We start from the raw sequence: 18,158 nt of genomic DNA on the forward strand, positions 1-18,158 counted from the left end.
GGCTGTCCTGGAACTCACGGAGACCCACCTGCCTCTGCCTAATGAGTGTTGGGATTAAAAGCGTGCACCACCAACACCCGGCTAGCGTAGTTTCTTGATATAGGTCTGATACAGGCACCTGTTCAAGCTTAAGCACTCAAGGGATGGTGCCACTTTAAGTCTGTTATCCTCCTCCAGGCCAGTGTGTGCCATAAAAGCAGAAACAGCCAAAGGAGCTCTACTCAAAAACATAAGGCCATCAAAGGGTGTGCTCTGTCAGACAACACAGAGAACCAAGGACCATGACAGAAATACAATAGGGAAGCAGGAATCTGCCAACCAGCCAGAAGGCCAGCAACCAGGTAGAAAGTTTGAAGCAGGAGGGACCATACCCTGAGATTAAGATTCCAGCCATATAAATGGGTTCGTTTCTGCAAAGCAAGATACCAAATAACCTGTTGTTCCCCCAAAGAACACAGGGCTATCCTGGCAACCACAGCTCTGCAGGGAATGAGGCATCGACTCCACTTCAGCTGCCTAGACTCCACCCCACCATCTACTCCACCCTGCAATTGGGAATGGGGCAACAGTATACTCCTGGCTCCAAGGGTCTCAGTGCCTAAAGGTGGTAGTTTACAAGCGTAGGGATATACAGTACTGTACTGGCTAGTTTTATAACAAAACAAGCTAGTCATTTCAGAAGACAATTATGAAAATGCCCCCAACATATTGGCCTGTGGAAAAGCCTGTCTTGAATTTTTTTTTTGACTTTGAATTCAAGATAAGGTTTCACTGTGTAACAGCCCTGGTTGTCCAAGAACTCCCTGAAATCTACCTGTCTCTGCCTCCCAAGTACTGGGATTAACTGCATGTGCTGCTACCACCTGGCCTGAATTTTCTTGATGAAAATTGGCAGGGCCCAGCTCATTGTGGACAGTGCCACCCGAGCTGGTGGTCTTGGGAGCTGTAAGAAATTGGGCTGAGCAAGTCACAACGAACAAAGGAATAAGCATCAGTCCTCCATTGGCTCTGTATCATATCCTGACTTCCTTCAGGGATGGAGAATGATGTGGAACTCCAAGTGGAAATAATCTCTTCTCTCCGGGTCATGTTTTTATCACAGCAACAGAAACCCTAGCTAAACAAGTACCCTGTAATAACTAAAGCAGTAGCCAGCTTAACACTCCATAGCACCTTCCACTAGACATAACAGAGCCTCCCTTGTGCTCCCAGCTAACGTACTCTGCTGCTCAGAGGCCAACCTGGAATGCTATCAGGTCTTCTAGGTCCATTAAAAGCAATTCCTCAAAAATAAAACTGAGCCAGGAGTGCTGAACACGCGTCTAATCACAGCACTAGGGAGGCAGAGGCAGGTGGACCTCTTTGACTTCAAAGCCAGTCTCGTCTATATAGAGTTCCAACATTGCCAAAACTACATGGAAAGACACTATCTAGGGAGGAGGGAATGAAGGCTGGAAAGAAGGGTTTGAGCAAAGACTGGCCACAAGGATGATTCTACCCCTTTACTCTGCCTATTTAGACATGACTCTGCAAGCTTCTCGGTGGGACCCCCATTGCCCAGGAGAGAAGCTCGACTACATGACAGTTTCTAGCTGAGTGTCAACTGTTTACCATTTGAGGAATACAACAAATGATTCTATTTGAAGTTTCTAACCCTCCCTTCACCGCCTCCCCCCAAAAAAACTGTACATGAGTTTACAAACATATTAACATATAAATAATGAGAAAGTTCCTAGGGAGCCTCCCCGATGTCTCTGCTGGGGGTGAACACTGGAGGAGCACTGTCCCCACAGGCTTCATGTTGCTGTGAGGTCTTATGGCAGCTGCTCTGGATCCATTGCTGGCTTCTTTGGCACCTCCAGGTTCAACTGCCAGTCTGTCTTCCACTATGCTCATGATGAGCTGGAAACCTTGAACCTGCAGCAGTAGCCACTCTTCAGCCCGTCATCGCTCTGGCTCAAGCTCATGCTGGAAGGGACGCTTCCTCTCCCGACAGTGCTTCTTGTGGGCAGGCCAGTCCTTCTGCTGGCACTGAGAGCCACAGTATCGAGCCACCTGACAACGCCCACAGATGTTGAACTCCCGAAGCTGAAACACAAAATAATGTGGCTTCAATATCACACCAACAAAATGTATCTCATCATCTCGAGAACACTACAAAACTCTACGTGGGAATGAAGTTCAGCATACGTTCCACATGCAAATACCAGCAAGTATTCCCCATAAAAACTCCAGGCATATCTCTCTCTCTCTCTCTCTCTCTCTCTCTCTCTCTCTCTCTCTCTCTCTCCCTCCCTCCCTCCCTCCCTCCCTCCCTCCCTCCCTCCCTCCCTCCCTCCCTCCCTCCCTCCCTCCCTCCCTCCCTCCCTCCCTCCCTCCCTCCCTCCCTCTCTCTCTCTCTCTCTCTCTCATATACACACAGAGGAACACAAGGGGTGGGGTTGAGATATGGGACAGGACTACACAGGCACAGCAGCTGAAGAGCCTATGCCCTGTCTGAGCAGGAATGGCAGCAAAGGAAGAGTCAATCTAGTAGAAGCCCAGTTCTACCCAGGTGTCTACAGAGAAAAGCTGCCACGTTACACCCACACTGCTGGGCAAGACTCAATGTACCATTACCATACCTGCTTCTCAATCACCGTACAAGGAGGGTAATGACACTCATAGTAGGTACAGGAATTCTCTTCCTCTTCCACCACATCTCCATTGGCATTATAGTACCGGGTCACATTCAGGACAGGGAATTGTTCTTCTATAGGGTCCGTGGGAAGCTGCTGGATAGCAAGCCAGTATAAGCTTTGCTCCCTGAAAGAAAGCAGAAGCCTCAGCACACTCTGGTCAGACCAGGTCAGCATAGAGAAGACAGCACTTCAAGGCAAGTAGGCTCTGTCCATTTCTGGCAACTTGAGTTTGGCCTGCCCATCACTACCACATGTATTTATTACTCAACATTAAAAACCTTTTTTAGCCGGGTGGTGGTGGCGCACGCCTTTAATCCCAGCACTCGGGAGGCAGAGGCAGGCGGATCTCTGTGAGTTCAAGGCCAGCCTGGTCTACAGAGCGAGTTCCAGGACAGCCTCCAAAGCCACAGAGAAACCCTGTCTCGAAAAACCAAAAAAAAAAAAAAAAACCAAAAAAAAAAAAAAAAAAAAAACCTTTTTTCCCCAAAATATGGGTTCTCTGTAGCTTTGGAGGCTGCCTGTCCTGAAACTCTAATTGAAGACCAGGCCTGGAACTCAAGAGATGCACCTGCCTCCTGAGTGCTGAGTTTTCTATTTTCTTTTTTAAGTTTTTTTCCTTCTTTTTCTTTTCAAGACAGGGTTTCTCTGTTAACAGTTCTGGCTGTCTTAGAACTCACTTTGTAGACCAGGCTGGCCTCAAACTCACAGAGATCCACATGCTTCTGCCTCCCTAAAGGTATGTACCACAACCACCCAGCCACATTAAACACTTTTAATCCTAGCTATGTGTGGTGGCAGCCAGAGCTACAAACCGAGACCAAATAGCAAAATAAATAAATAAATAAATATCCCTCCTCTTTCCCTTTAATACGGTCTCTCAGTAACAGACAAGCCTAGAAGCCTAGTCTATCACTCTCCTCAATGCTAGGGCTCACAGGCACAAAGTAGCATGGAGTTTGGCATGCTTGGCTACTTGGTGCTGCAAGGAAGACCATCCCTATAACATAGGAAGCACCAACTACTATTAATCTACTCCTCCTCCTTTGAGGTTATACCTACCCCACCTTTCTGAAACCCTCCTGAACAAGTGAGCCAGAAGTGACTGAATGTTACAATAGGAACTGTAGATTCATGTGATGGTCTAAAGGAGAAAAGCCCCCGTAGACTCAGGTATTTCAACACTTGGTCCCCAGTTGGTAGCACCATTGGGAGAAGTTTAGGAGGTACAGATTTGGAAGTACGTCACCAGAGGCAGGCTAAGAGTTTAAAGTCTTGAGCTACTTACACTTTGTGCTTTCTACTTCATTTTTTTGTGGTTGAGGATGTAAGCTATCAGCTTCCTGCTATGACTGTCATTCATGCTTATTGCTTGCTCCACACTCCCTGGTCATAACATATTCTTATCCATCTGAAACTATATCCCAAATAAACTCTACCTTAAGTTGCTTTTACTCGTGTCTTATCATAATCACAGAAAAATACAGAAATTGGTGCCAGAGTAGGATAATGCTGTGACAGACTTGATCAGGTTGTTTTGGGGAGGATTAAGGAGGTATTTGGAACTTTGGGGTTGAAAAGCCAGAGTATTCCAAACTTAATGGGCTGTTCTGTGGAAGTTTAGAACAGCCGTGAAGAAATGCAGTGGTGGAAGGCTCGCTTGGGAGATGGTCCAGTAGCTGGTGTACTTGAATTAAGGATCTAGCTGGTGCTGAAGAAACAGCTGTGATTAACAAACATCACTGAACTAAATCCTGTAGGAAGTATTTTCTGTCAGCTAGCACAGTTGTGGCCCACAAGGGGCCAAGGCTGCAGCTCAAGCTGGCAGCCAAACTTGGTAATGAGCAAGAGTCTCTCACACAGTAATGGTTTTGGCAGCATGGAAGTTTCAGCACTGAAGAGAGCAGAGGCCATTGGCTAAGTAAGGCACAGCCTCAGTTGGAAATCCCAGCAAACTGGAAACGCCAGCAGGAAATGCACATGTGGGGCAGACCTAGCATGAGACTACAAAATAAGCTATAGCATGTGGAAGGCAGAGCTAGAAGTGGTACAGAGCTGCCCAAACCCTGTGGAGCTCAGAAATTTTGAGTGAGTCTCAGATGTCTGAGTTATTTATATTATTGACTTTTGGTTTTACATTGTGTTATCAACATTAGATTTTGGAGACAAAAAAAAAAACAAAACGAAGGGAATATGGCTTAAAGTAGGACGTGTGTGTTAAGCTGGCAAAGGATCAATTATGCTGGTTAGTTTCTGCCAATTTGATACAATCTAGTCACTTGGAAAGAGGGAGCTTCAATGAGGAATTACTGCCATCAGACTGGCCTGTAGGCATGTCTGTGTGGGCCTTTTCTTGAATGATGATTGATATAGAAGGGCACAAACCACTGTGGGTAGTACCACTCTTGGGCAAGTTGGCCTAGGCAAGTAAGAAAACAAGGTAGGCAAGCTATGGAGAGAAAGCTAATAAATAATATGCTCCCAAGTAGTCTCTGCTTTAGTTCTGCTTCCAGATTCCTGTTTGAAGTTCTGCCCTTAATTACCTCAATGATAGACTGTGACATGAAGGGTAACCAAATAAACCATTTCTTACAAGTTGCTTTGGTCATGGTATTTTATCAAATTAACAGAAACCTAACCAGGACAGCCCTACTATGACTGCTGGCTGACCATAGGTGAGTAAAGCAGACTCTGTGTGGGGTTTTGGAGAGGTATGGCTGACTTCTGCACAGGTGCCCTTTAACTGAACCTCACAAGCAACCCCCTCACACACAAGCAAACCAGGACACTGGACATCCTCCTCTGACGGCATGTGCCCACAGGCCCAAGCACTTCCCTCCCTGAAACACACGTATCCATTCTTGCCCTCTACATCTGCTTACACACACACACCAGATATGCTTCAGGGTCCCGGTCCAATCTGAGCCTGCCTCTGCCAGCAGGAGGTACTACTATCTGAAGGGCAGAGCTTCAACCAAACTCAAAACTGGCTGAGCAGAGGGCCAATGGGCCATCTGACCACAAACCTCAGCCCTCTACCCCCAGGACTGTAACTGCCTTTTTCCAAATAGAGGTTTTATTTTATTTATTTATTCATTTATTTATTTATTTATTTAGGTTTTGAGACAGGGTTTCTCTGTGGCTTTGGAGGCTGTCCTGGAACTCGCTTGGTAGTCCAGGTTGGTCTCGAACTTACAGAGATCCGCCTGCCTCTGCCTCCCGAGTGCTGGGATTAAAGGCGTGCGCCACCAACGCCCGGCCAAATAGAGATTTTAACTGTAGTTGTCCTATCTCATAATATATATATATATATATATAAATATATACATATATATATATCATGATCATAAAGTATATTCAAAAGATTAAAGACAGTACTCAATCACTGGATGGTCAGACTGCCCCTTGGGGACCCTACTGAATAGTAAGTTCAGGATGAGTATCAGCTTCTCAGCTACATAGTAAGTTGAAGCCAGTCTAAGCTACAGGAACCTCAAAAGGGGGGGGAGGGAGAGGTAGAGAGGGAGTGGTAAGATAGAACTGAAGACTCAAACCTCTGGTACCAGAGTAGGTAGGAAACCAAGCAGATTTGAAGTTTGAGACCTTTACAGGTCTGTCTTCACACTCTGCAAGAGAGTAGATTGGCAGTTTGGCAACTGTGTTAAATATCAAGCGTAAAAGGCTGGGTCCTCCCACAGCTTCTACAGTACATGGACCTCTAGCATACCTGACAACAATTGCTACAAAGACCTGCCCACTATCTACAACACCAACCTCACTAATGCTACTATAATCTGTTGGGGTGGCCAGTGCCAAGGAAGGTTGCTGAGACTTAAGGACATGTATAGACACTCCCAGAAGCCCTACAGGGGAGGTCTGTGAACAGGTCAATGATACCTGTGTGGCTGGGGATTATGAGCTCAAATTCCCCCAATCATTTCCTGCTGGTCCCTCAGCTCTTCTCCAAAACTTCATTAAGTTCACTGTGATGAGTCTCAGGGTCAGTCAGAACATGATCTCCAGAATAGAAAGCTTGTGCAGTGTTGTTTTCGGGACCACTGGGAAACCAAGAGGCCCAGGCCCTAAGCCACTGTCCTACTACTTCCTTTAAACCACTTCTCAGGGAAAGCTGTTCAGGAAAGGAACATGACAGAGACCTATTTGAGTGGTCTTGGGGTATGGTCCCATTCCATCACATCAGCTACAATGTTCCTAGAGCCAATTACACAAAAAATCATCCCCCCCCAAATTAATCATAACAATCCTTCTAGCTAAGTATGGGGGTTTACATGCACCTTTAAACCTAGCACAGGAGGCAGAGGCAGGAGAATCTCTGCTTGATCAACATACTGAGTTCCAAGGCAGCCAGGGAGACTCTCCCCCACCCCCCAAAAATTCTTCCCTCTCCCATGAAGAAAAATCCCACCCCAATACACACACTGACTATAGTAGGTAGGATATCAAGGTCCCAAAGCCTAAAACAGGGACACAGAAACATGGGATGGTCATTTAGGTGCCAGGTGTTGGCCAGGAAAGACACACCTTTGTTTGCTGGAGGTCTCTTCAGCTTTGGGTCGCCAGCCCCATGGTACCAACTGCAGGTTGTCCAGGCGATTGTCCACAGTCACAGCATTGAGATGTACCACCTGAAACCCGGGAGCCACACCTCCCCTGTGTCGTTCCCTAGGGAAAGACAATTTTTTTCTTGAGGGAAAGACCCTCAAGCACTTCTACTTGAGCATGAGTATCCAACCACACAGAAATGTCAAGCATGTGGTCTGAGAACTGGGTCTTTACCCTGCCAAAGGGGTATACCAACAAGAAGCTAAACACATTGGTCTGGCCCACACAAACAGGGGACCAGGCTGATGATTCTGTCCTTGCATTTAAGAGCTTTGCTCAGAGGATAATGGATAGAGCCCCCAAACCAATCTAGAGACAAATTCCCCATCAGGAAGGTCTCAACATTTCAAACCCCACCTTACACACCCAGGATCAATAGTCCATTTTCTAATGATGCAGCCTGACTTATCTGAAGGATCAGAAGCAGAACCCCTTCCTCTACAAGAATTCATCAGACCCCCACCAGTTGTTTAAAGTAATATATACATTAGTCATTCCTTTGGGTTAGTAGTAAAGACCACAAAATAAACTCCCAGACTTAGGAAGGATAAGGTTGATTCTGACTCCTCTGGGTAGAATACTCTCTAGCATTTAGGCATATTGTACATATCACAGCTCACATGGAGATTAGGTGGGGAGACTTATCAGCTGGAAAATACCCACCACAGCAGCTCATGCAGAAGCCTGCCCGAGCCCCTTCCTCGGTTTTTGTCGAAGGCATATGCAAATATCTTAGCACCATTTCCATCAGCATCTACTTCCATTCGAGCCTGAGAAGAAGCACAGAGCAGAGGTCTGTTGGAAAACCTCCAACTCACAGCAACATTTCAAATGCAGCTTAGAAAAATGTCAGAGGTACAGATAACATTCTGCTTCGAGGACCCAAAAAGTACAGGAGCTTCTGCTCCACTCAGGCAAGAAACCCTCATCAATAGCTTAGAAAATATTATGGGAAGCGCACACCTTTAATCCCAGCACTCTGGAGGCAGAGGCAAGCAGATCTCTGTGAGCTCGAGACCAGCCTGGTCTACAAGAGCTAGTTCCAGGACTAGCTCTTGTAGACCTCCAAAGCCACAGAGAAACCCTGTCTTGAAAAAAAAGTCCAGAAAAGGGGTGGGGGTGGCACTAGAGACGTCTCATTAGTTAAGAGCACTGGTTGCTCTTCCAGAGGACCTGGGTTTGATGTCCAGCACCCACATGGTGGCTCACAACTATCTGTGACTAGTGCACAGACATTCATTAATATGCATAAAAGTAAAACCCAAGGAAAAAAATATCTGAGGTGAGGGAAGCCCACAAAGTTGGCTGTGATGGTACACATCTGTAATCTCAGTACTCAGGAACTGAAGACAGGGAGATTGAGTGTTCACAGCTGGCTTGAGGCTCAGAGCAAGATCCAGTCCAAAAAATAACAAACCCACACAATCCAAGTAATTCCTGGACATGTAGCAGCTATGAAAGTGTGAGGTGTTCAGCTGGGCAGTGGTGACACATGCATTTTAATCCCAGCACTTGGGAGGCAGATGGATCTCTGTAAGTTCAAAGCTAACCTGGTCTAAAGAATGAGTTCTAGGACAGTCAGGGCTGTTAGAGAGGGTGTGTGTGTGTGTTGCTAAGATAAAGAGAAACCCCATCTAGGGAGAGGGAGGGGTGTGTGTGTGTGTGTGTGTGTGTGTGTGTGTGTGTGTGTGTGTGTGTGTGTTTGGTGCTAAGAGAGAAGTGTGGACTGAAATGATGGATAAGGAAGTTGCTGAAGGGAGAAGGCGGCAGAAGAGCAACCAGAGCCTGTAATTCTCTACTAAGACTACCCTGAGGGCAGGATGGATTCCCTGATGAGGGTGCAGTGGCCAGAGGACAGCTACACCCAAAAAGGCCTGTTCATGGTTTAAAACATCTAATTATTTCATCTCAGCACTCAGTGTCAGGGCCCATAGGAATGGCTCCCTTACATATTCCTTCTCCCAGGTACTGACCACAAGTAGGCAGGACTCGACAACTCAGGAGGCAGAGGCAGGCGGATCCCTGAGTTTGAGGCCAGTCTGGTCTACAGAGCGAGTTCTAGGACAGGCTCCAAAGTTTCACAGAAATTCTGTCTGATAAACAAGACAAAATAGACACCTAATCATAAATGCAACAAACTAGTATGTTTACAAAAAGATGAGTAATCTGGGTGAAAAAGATTATACTGGGCTCTACCAGACAGTAGTGTCTATCTAGGCTGTCACAACTGTTTTGGAGCTGAGGGTTCATATGTGTCAGTTGCTGTCCTTTTGTTCTCCCAAAACTGGGAAGGAAACTAATTCACCATGTTTTCTGGGCATCAAACGAAAGCAATCCTTACCTCAAAGGAGTAGCTCTCCACCAGTGGTATGTCTTGCTCATCAATCAGTGTGTATTTGGTCTGAAAATAAACCATGTTTCAAAGGTTACATCGGCGATTGGAGAAACAGTAACACCACCAGCAGCAGCAAGAATCTGCAATCGTTTCCAATGAGACAGAGAGTAACCATATGGGGGTGGGGGACTTGGCACAGCCTACATCAAAGTCCAAGTTGGGCATGGTGGTACACACCTTTAATCCCAACACTCCAAGGTAGTGGAAGACGGAACTCTGAGTTCCAGGACTGCCAAGACCACATGAGTCAAGACCACAGAGTGAGTTCCCATATCAAAAAGAAAAGAGAAAGACAATCAAAGTAAGCCAGGCAGTGGTGGCACATGCCTTTAATCCCAGCACTCGGGAGGCAGAGGCAGGATATTTGTGAGTTCGAGCCCAGCCTGGTCTACAGAGTTCCGGGGCAGCCAGGAATAAACAGTGAAACCGTTTCGGGTGGGTGGGTGATTAAAACAAAACAAAAACAAAAAAAAACAAAAAACAAAAAACAAATCTAAAAGGCAGGTGGATTTCTGTGAGTTCGAGGCCAGCCTGGTCTACAGAGCTAGTTCCAGGACAGCCTCCAAAACAATACAGAGAAACCCTGTCTCGAACCCCCCCCAAAAAAGATATTAAAAACAAATCTAAAAAAACAACAAAACAAGCAAATTGTAATCTCATGTACGTAATTAGGCTTCAGGGCCCATCCACACAGGATAGACCCCGACGTGTGGCACAAAACTTTTAAAACACCCAGAAACTCAATCACAAGTTTCCTGGAGTAAAGGAAGGCAATGGGACTGAGATAGAAGATTCCGGTTCATTCAGTAGGCTGGGTAGTTATTGCACGTGCTCACTGGATAGCGCCTCTTCCTCTGGTCTCAAATACGCCTAATAAAAGCTTTAATGGTCTAGGCTGCTGCAATTAATTACCGAGTCGCAAGGCGTCTAGGCTCCCACCCCTCCCTGGTCAGAAAGTTCTAGCAGTCCTTTCCTGAGCTCTTGCAGTACATTGCAAAGGCAGCAGTTCTGAAGACGGGTCGGTCTTATTTTCCTGAAAGCTCTTTCGAGGATCTCAATTAACCTGCCTCTACTTTGTTCCTCTTCCGACCAGCAGCTGCAGGCAGTGATGGAAGGAACACAGCTAGGGTCCACAGTTCCTGACTAGCACTTAAGCCTCGGAGCCCAGCTTCAACATGTGGTGGGTGGTGGCCCGGGCGAGGAGCACCTGAGAGCCTTGGAGCCTACCAAGACCAGGGCCCTGGCTCCTCGTCTGTGCTCTAGGGAAGCCTGCGACACGAGTGACCGAACGTGGCTAGCCCTTGGGCAACGTTAAAACACGCCGCCGCCGCCGAGGTCTACTGCGGACCGGCTATTCCGCTCGCCTGAGAGCTATGGGCCGAGGGCGTTACGGCGGGAGGCCGCTGCCTTTAAACCGTGCGGCCGCAGGTGCAGCCTGGCCGCCAGAGCCACCGCAGGTGCCCGGGCCGGCACAGGCTGAACGCCGGGAACTGTTCCGCGCAAGCCAGTCCCACTCGAGTCCTGAGGCCGAGGGGCGCGCCCCCGGCCGCGGGGAAGGTTCCCGCGAGGAAGGCGGCGCCCGAACCGAGCAGGCCCGCGCAGCTACTCGCCCAGGTGCCCCAGCCCGCGCAGGCCTCGCCGCCGCTCCACACCGCTCACCTTCCCGGCCACCCGGCCGAGCCGCACGATGCCCAATTTAAAGTCGGTCATGGCCGGGCCTGCGCTCTCGGCAGGCGGAGCCGCTCCCTCCGGAGGCTCCCGACCGGGCCGGGCCGGAGCGAGGCCGCGGCACTCTTGGTCAAGGCCTGGGCCGGGGTCAGGCCGGGCGGGCCGCGGGCGGACGAGGCTGGGCCGGGCTCGGGCCACCACCGCCGCCGCCTCGCGCCCGCCGGACCTGCCACGCGCCGCCGCCACAGCCGCGCGCACCCCAGCGAGCGGAGCAGAGGGCGGGGCGCGCCAGGGACACACCCCCCCGCCGGCGGCTACTGACCAATGGCGGGGCGCGCCCGCCGCCGGTCGTGGCGCGCCGCGGCCAAGCGGCCAATAGGTCTAACGAAGGAACGCAGGCGCAGTGAAAAAGAACCGAGTGCGGGGGAGGGGCGAGCCGGGGGCGGCGCCTGCGCGGCGGCCGGCGCAACGTCAATTTCGCGGGAAGCTTTGTGCGCGCTGCGCGGCCGCTGAGGCGGCGGGAGTGGGCGCATGTGGTTGCTGCCTCTTCGTGACACTACCCGCCTGCGTCCAGCGTCTCTGAGCCGTGTACGGCGGGGCGACGTGGAACGTCGGTCCTTACCGGATGTTTACGGTCGGACAGCATGCTGTTGAGAGTGGTCCAGGTCTCCGGAACCAACCTGCGAGGCACCGGCGAGTACCTACGCTGTGCTTCCCGGGTCCGCTGCGCCTTAGGTCCCCAAAGAAAGATAAGACCTTCGGCGAGGAGCCGAAGACCGGGTGGGCATCTTGTCTCCCGGAAGGGGAGACGTAGCCGGTAAGGCCTAGACGTCAAGCCCAGAACCAGGCTCCACCTGCTTCAAGGTGTCCGCAGGCATCCGAGGATCTACAGACGGTTCTAACTCTCACTGTTCTGTTTTGGAAATAGTTACCAAGGGTCATGAGTGGAGGTAGAGCTTCCCTTGGAACTTCACAGTACTGTCAGAAGTTTTGCTGAAAACGCACCTGCCCCATCAACCTCTTCAGACTTGTGATGGCGTCCCGAGGTTAAGAGAAAGCTTTTGGGGAAGGGGCCCCGATGCTTAAGATGGGGCTGAGCGTATGTTTCCCTGGTAATAAAACTGGTAGTCTCGATGCGAGTTCCTCCAAAATAGTTAATTCGACACATCTGTATGACTTGAAAAGGAGACCCCAGGATACATCTGATGGATTAAAGAGGCTCTGTAGAGGGAATCAGCCATGCCCCATGCCCTTTCGAGTACCTTCCTTAAACTGATAAATGAGCAGGAGGCAGCCAGCCCAAAGGTAGCTACCTACAATAAGATTAGCTCCTAAGTTACAGCTTTTACAGCCTATTTAGTGTCTTCACTAATGGACTAAACTCAAAAATCCATACCCCCTGAGCTCAGGCACTCTTCCCTTTTTAGGGAAGACATAATAGATGTGAATATTATAGTGGCCCATGCCCTCAATTCAGGAGGAAGAGGCTGATGGGTGTCTGAGTTCGAGCCCAGCCTGGTCTACAGAATGAGTTCCACCGCCAGGACTATTGTTTTACTTTTTTTTTTTTTTTTAATTGGTTTCTCGAGACAGCGTTTCTCTGTGTAGCTTTGTAGACCAGGCTGGCCTCGAACTCACAGAGATCCGCCTGCCTCTGCCTCCCAAGTGCTGGGATTAAACGCATGCACCACCACTGCCCTTTCCTGTATTCTTAAATTCCTATTGGATTTCCACCATATTTTACAATACAAGTGACTTTCATTTATTTTTTAAGACTTATTTACTATGTATACATTATTCTGCCTGCATGTATGCCTAGAGGCCAGAAGAAGGCACCAAATCTCATTACAAATGGTTGTGAGCCATCACGTGGTTACTGGAATTTGAACTCAGGACCTCTGGAAGAGCAGCCAGTACTCTTAACCACTGAGCCACATCTCCAGCCCTTCATTTGTTTTTTTTTTTTTAACTTATTTATTTATTGGTTTTTCGAGACAGGGTTTCTCTGTGGCTTTGGAAGCTGTCCTCATTTTTTTAAGATTATTTCTGTGCATGAGTGTTTTGCCTGCATTTATGTATGTGTACCATGTGTATGCAATGCCCTTGGAGATCAGCAGAAGGTGTTCCATCCCATGGAACTAGAGTTAATGGTTGTGAGCTTCCATGAGGGTTCTGGGAACTAACTTCAGGTCCCCTGTGAGTGTTCTTAACCACTGAATCAACTCGTCAGCTCCGTGATTGGCATTATTGAAGGACCTGATCACCTGAAATCCATTTCAGTGAGTCTTTCTACCCAACCTAGAAATAATCTTCATTATTGAAAGCACTAGAAGGAAACTGGATATGGTGATATATGTATGCCTTTAATCCCAGCAGTGGGGAGGCAGAGTCTGGTGGTGGATCTCTGAGTTTTAGGCCAGCCTGATCTACATAAAGAACTCATATCTCCAAAAACAAAACAGTAACAATTAAAAAAAAAAGTTCTAGCAGGACGTTGGTGGCACACGCCTTTAATCCCAGCACTGGGGAGGCAGAGGCAGGCGGATCTCTGTGAGTTCGAGGCCAGCCTGGTCTACAGAGCGAGTTCCAGGACAGCCTCCAAAACAATACAGAGAAACCCTGTCTCGAAAACCAAAAAAAAAAAAAAGAAAAGAAAAGAAAAAACAAAAAGACCACTATGGAAGAAATGCTGATAGAACAGAGGAAAAGGCTGAGCCTTGAACATGCTTATATCAAGGGTGAAAAAAACTGGAAAGAGCACCACACCGTAGAGAACTAAGATGTCAACTAGGAAGGAAACCAGAGAAGGTGACAGCTTAGAAGCCAGGAAAGGACAGCATGCTATTAGCAGACATTTGTGATAGGATCAATAAGGTAACAATAGGCAGGAAAACAATGGATTTCGTATCCTGGGGTCACTAGCTACCTTGAAAAGTATAGCTTTGGTTGAGGAACTGTCCATGTGCTAAGAAGGAAGAGAAGGTTGGGCATTGTAACACATACCTGAATCCCAAGCATAATTGAGGCAGAAGTGAAAAGGTTAAAATCCATCCTATACTGTAGTAAATTCCAGGTCAGCATGGGATCCATAGCAGGTGCCAAGCTAATCTGAGCTATACCATGAGACCCTTTAAAAGAAAAAGTTAGCAAGCCTATAATCCCAGAATTTGGGAGATGAAGGCCAGAGAATCAGGAGTCCAAGGTCATTCTTAGCTTTATAGGAAATTTAAGGCCAACCTGGGCTAAATGTGACCCTGTCTCAAAAACAATTTTAAAAATGGAGAATTGGGGACAATAAGAAATAGCACTTCTGAGATTTTGGTGACGTAAAGAGCATAGTTAGGGTCATGGCTAGCAAGAAGATGGCCAAGGGATGTTGTACAGAGTGAGAAAAATATGCTTGTTCATCACTGGCAATGATGCTGGGAAGATGGCTCAGTAGATAAATGCACCTATCCATACAAGCCTTGTGACCTGAGTTGAATCCCTCAAGCTTACATGAAAGTGGAAGGATGGTTGAAGAGAAGGCTCAGTGGATAAAGGTGCTTGCTGCCAAACCTTATGATCTGAGTTCAATCCCTGAGACACACTCAGATGGTAAAAGGAAAGAATTGACTTCCAGACTCCAGAAGGTTGTCCTATTGTTTCCACAGGTGTGTTGTGGCATGCATATGCTTCTCACGATAATAAACTAGGTGTAGTGATACATGTCTTCAATCCAAGTAGAGGCAGGTGCATCTCTGGATTCAAACATCTACATAACCAGTTCCAGCTCCTGGGGATTTGACTCCTCTTCCGGGCCCTCTATGCACCTAAACACACACACACTTGAAACTGCAGAGATGTCTTAGCAGTTAAGCGCACTGGCTGCTCTTCTAGATGACCCATACTGGATTCCCAGTACCTACAACAATCTACCGTTAGTCCCAGGGAGGATCTGATGCCTTCTTGTGGCCCCAGCAGGTATCAAGAAACATACATAAAGGCAAAACAGCCAAACACATAAAGTTACTTTTAAATCTTACCAGAAAAAAACATTTTTTTTTTGAGACAGAGTTTCTCCATGTAACCCTGGCTGCTCTGGACCTCACTATGTAGACCAGGCTGGCCTTGAATTCACAGAGATCTACTTGCCTCTGCCTCCCAGGTGCTGGGATTAAAGTCATGAAATAACAAGTTCAGTTACAAAATGATGTTTCTACATTTTTATCCACTTGTTTATCATTATTTACTGAGACAGGAGTTCTCTATGTAACACTGGTTGTCCTGGAACTGGTTATGTAGATGTTTGAATCCAGAGATGCACCTGCCTCTACTTGGATTGAAGACATGTATCACTACTAGTCCTTCTTTTCAATCATACACACACACACACACACACACACACACAAGCTTCATTCTTAGGAGAGCTAAATGAAATAGGAACGGGGTGGGAAAACTGATAGAATGTTATTGTTTAGAAACAAAATGTCCCTTTTTGACAGGATAGGTAGACAGGTAAAATTAAGGGGATGTAGGAAGGAAAAGGGAGCACCTCAACCCTGGATCTAGTTGAAACCATTGCCAGAAGAAAGTCAGAAATCCCAGCACAGGAGCTGGGGGTGTAGCTCAGTTGGTAGAGTGATTTTCTAGAATGTGCAAAGCCTTGGGTTTGATCCCTGGAACCATCCAAAACCCAGCATGGTGGTACATGCCTATAATTCTGGCATTTCGAAGATAGAGTCATAAGAATCAGTTTAAGCTCAACCTTATCTACATAGCAATTTTGAAGCCATCATGGGTTACACGAGACCCTGTTTCAAAAAACAAAAGTGAAACTTGATTAAGGTTATGAAGGTTGTTCAGCTCATGCAGACAATACTCTGTTGTGTGATGTTTTACTTTTGGATTTTTGAAGGCCCACTGCCCAGCTCCCAAACAAATCACACACTGAGGCTTATTCTTAGTTGTGAATGCCCGACCTTAGCTTTGATTTGTTTCTTGCCAACTTTTTTTTTTAACCTAAATTATTCCATCCTTTTTCGCCTCGGGCTTTTATCTTTCTCTATTCCTGTATACGTTTTCTTTCCTTCTTATTCTGTGTCTGGCAGTATAGTTGGGTGGCTGGCCCCCGAAGTTCTCCTCCTTACTCTCTCACTCCTTGATCCCCTCTTTTCTCCCAGATTTCTCCTTATATTTACCCTCTCTGCCTGCCAGCCCCGTCTAGTCCTCTCTCCTGCCTCACTATTGGCCATTCAGCTCTTTATTAAACCATCAGGTGTTTTATTTTTTTTTCATCAGGTGTTTTAGATAGGTGTGGTAACACACCTTCATAGAGTTAAACAAATGCAACATAAACAAAAGTAACACACCTCGGGGCTGGAGAGATGGCTCAGCGGTTAAGAGCACTGGCTGCTCTTCCAGAGGACCTGGGTTCAAATCCCAGCACCCACATGGCCGCTCACAACTGTCTATAATGAGATCTGATGCCCTCATCTGGTCTGCAGGCATGCATGCAGACAGAACACTGTATACACAATAAATAAATCTTAAAAAAAAGTAACACACCTCAAAATAATATTCCCTGAGCCGAGCAGTAGTGGCACATGCCTTTAATCCCAGCACTTAGGAGGCAGAGGCAGGCAGATCTCTGTGAGTTCGAGACCAGCCTGGACTACCAAGCGAGTTCCAGGACAGCCTTAGCTGCACAGCAATGTTGAAGCCGTTATGAGTTACATGAGATCCTGCCTCAAAAAACAGAAATCAAGCATAATTAACATTTGCTGTGAAGGTTGTTCAGCTCATGCAGACAATATTTTTGGTTTGTTTTTCGAGATAAGAGTTTCTCAGTGTAACCCTGACTGTCCTAGAACGCTCGCTGTAGACCAGGCTGCCCTTGAACTTAAGAGATCTACTGCCTTTGCTCCGGAGTGCTGGGATTAAAGGCATGTGGTACCACCGTCTGGCTAATATTTCTTTTAAAAAAATAGAGACTTCAAATGAAAATGATGACTGTGCTTAAAACCTGAGCATATATGACTTTCAAATATTGTTTTACTCCTTTTCCCAAATATAAACCTAACAATTTCTGAGAATCTCACTAACAAGACTAATTTTCCTTTACCATACAAAGTTATCCTGACAGGCAGTGGTGGGGCACAGTTTTAGTTCCAGGCAGGCAGATCTCTGAGTTCAAGGCCAGCCTGGTCTACAGAGTGAGTTCTAGACAACCAATACTGCACAGAGAAGCCTGTCTAGAAACAGCCCCCCTCCACATATGCACAAAAATACAAAGTTATCTTAACCATGCAACCCTGCTGACCTAAGATTAAGCTTATCAGTTTCTATCCACTGTGCTTCAGGAACCATTTTATAATTTTCCTTAAAGTTTTTCAACAACCCTGTGACTTTGATAGAGAATTTTGGAGGCCACCAAAATCATAAAGTCCAGCTCTCCAAAAGACCACATTAACACTTTATCTACTCTTGGATCAAGAGTATATTTTTCTTTCCTAAAACACTCATATTAACCCTGTGCTTAAACCTGTTATAAAAAAAATTCCCCTTACTGATAGTGGAACACACCTTTAATCCAGCACTTGGGAGGCAGAGGCAGGCAGATCTCTGAGTTTATGGCCAGCCTTGTCTACAAAGTAGTTCCAGGTCAGAGAAATCCCATCAAAAAACAAAACCAAAATAATAGATGAAAGAAAAGAAAAATCCTTCTCTACTGCCAGTTTAAGAATTTTGGCTTCTGGGGCTGGAGATATAGCTCAGAGCCTGAGTTAGATTCCCAGCACCCATAATGGGTGTTT

At 47.0% G+C, this 18,158-nt stretch overlaps 1 protein-coding gene and 1 long non-coding RNA gene across 5 annotated transcripts; one reads left to right on the forward strand and one right to left on the reverse strand.

Annotated features, from left to right (window-relative positions):
* Positions 1–1,487: 1,487 nt before the first annotated feature.
* Positions 1,488–12,105, reverse strand: Zmynd19 (zinc finger MYND-type containing 19). 4 transcript variants are annotated; one of them, XM_040745278.1, is made up of 6 exons: positions 11,987–12,105; positions 9,643–9,702; positions 7,965–8,071; positions 7,221–7,361; positions 2,625–2,805; positions 1,488–2,088 (listed from the first exon to the last, which is right to left on the reverse strand). In XM_040745278.1, the coding sequence occupies exons 1-6, from the start codon at positions 12,008–12,010 to the stop codon at positions 1,945–1,947; spliced, it is 657 nt and encodes a 218-aa protein (XP_040601212.1). In that variant the 5' UTR covers positions 12,011–12,105; the 3' UTR covers positions 1,488–1,944. The 4 variants fall into 4 exon arrangements, with proteins under 4 accessions (XP_040601212.1, XP_005083790.1, XP_040601214.1 ...); XM_005083733.4 differs by lacking the exon at positions 11,987–12,105 and adding an exon at positions 11,356–11,489; XM_040745280.1 differs by lacking the exon at positions 11,987–12,105 and adding an exon at positions 10,764–10,883.
* Positions 12,039–12,498, forward strand: LOC110343469. The gene is made up of 2 exons (XR_002385752.2): positions 12,039–12,181; positions 12,293–12,498. It is a non-coding gene; the product is annotated as an uncharacterized LOC110343469 (long non-coding RNA).
* Positions 12,499–18,158: the final 5,660 nt, after the last annotated feature.

Source organism: Mesocricetus auratus, unplaced genomic scaffold (genome assembly GCF_017639785.1).
Source record: "Mesocricetus auratus isolate SY011 unplaced genomic scaffold, BCM_Maur_2.0 Super-Scaffold_100004, whole genome shotgun sequence".
Taxonomy (NCBI): domain Eukaryota; kingdom Metazoa; phylum Chordata; class Mammalia; order Rodentia; family Cricetidae; genus Mesocricetus; species Mesocricetus auratus.

Coding starts and splice junctions, on each gene's coding strand:
- Zmynd19 (XM_005083733.4), bottom strand. CDS start 11,406: ATGACCGACTTTAAATTGGGCATCGTGCGGCTCGGCCGGGTGGCCGGG. Junction 8,072..9,642: donor TGGAGAGCTACTCCTTTGAG/GTAAGGATTGCT, acceptor GCTTCTTCTCAG/GCTCGAATGGAAGTAGATGC. Junction 2,089..2,624: donor GTACGGTGATTGAGAAGCAG/GTATGGTAATGG, acceptor TTTGTGTTTCAG/CTTCGGGAGTTCAACATCTG.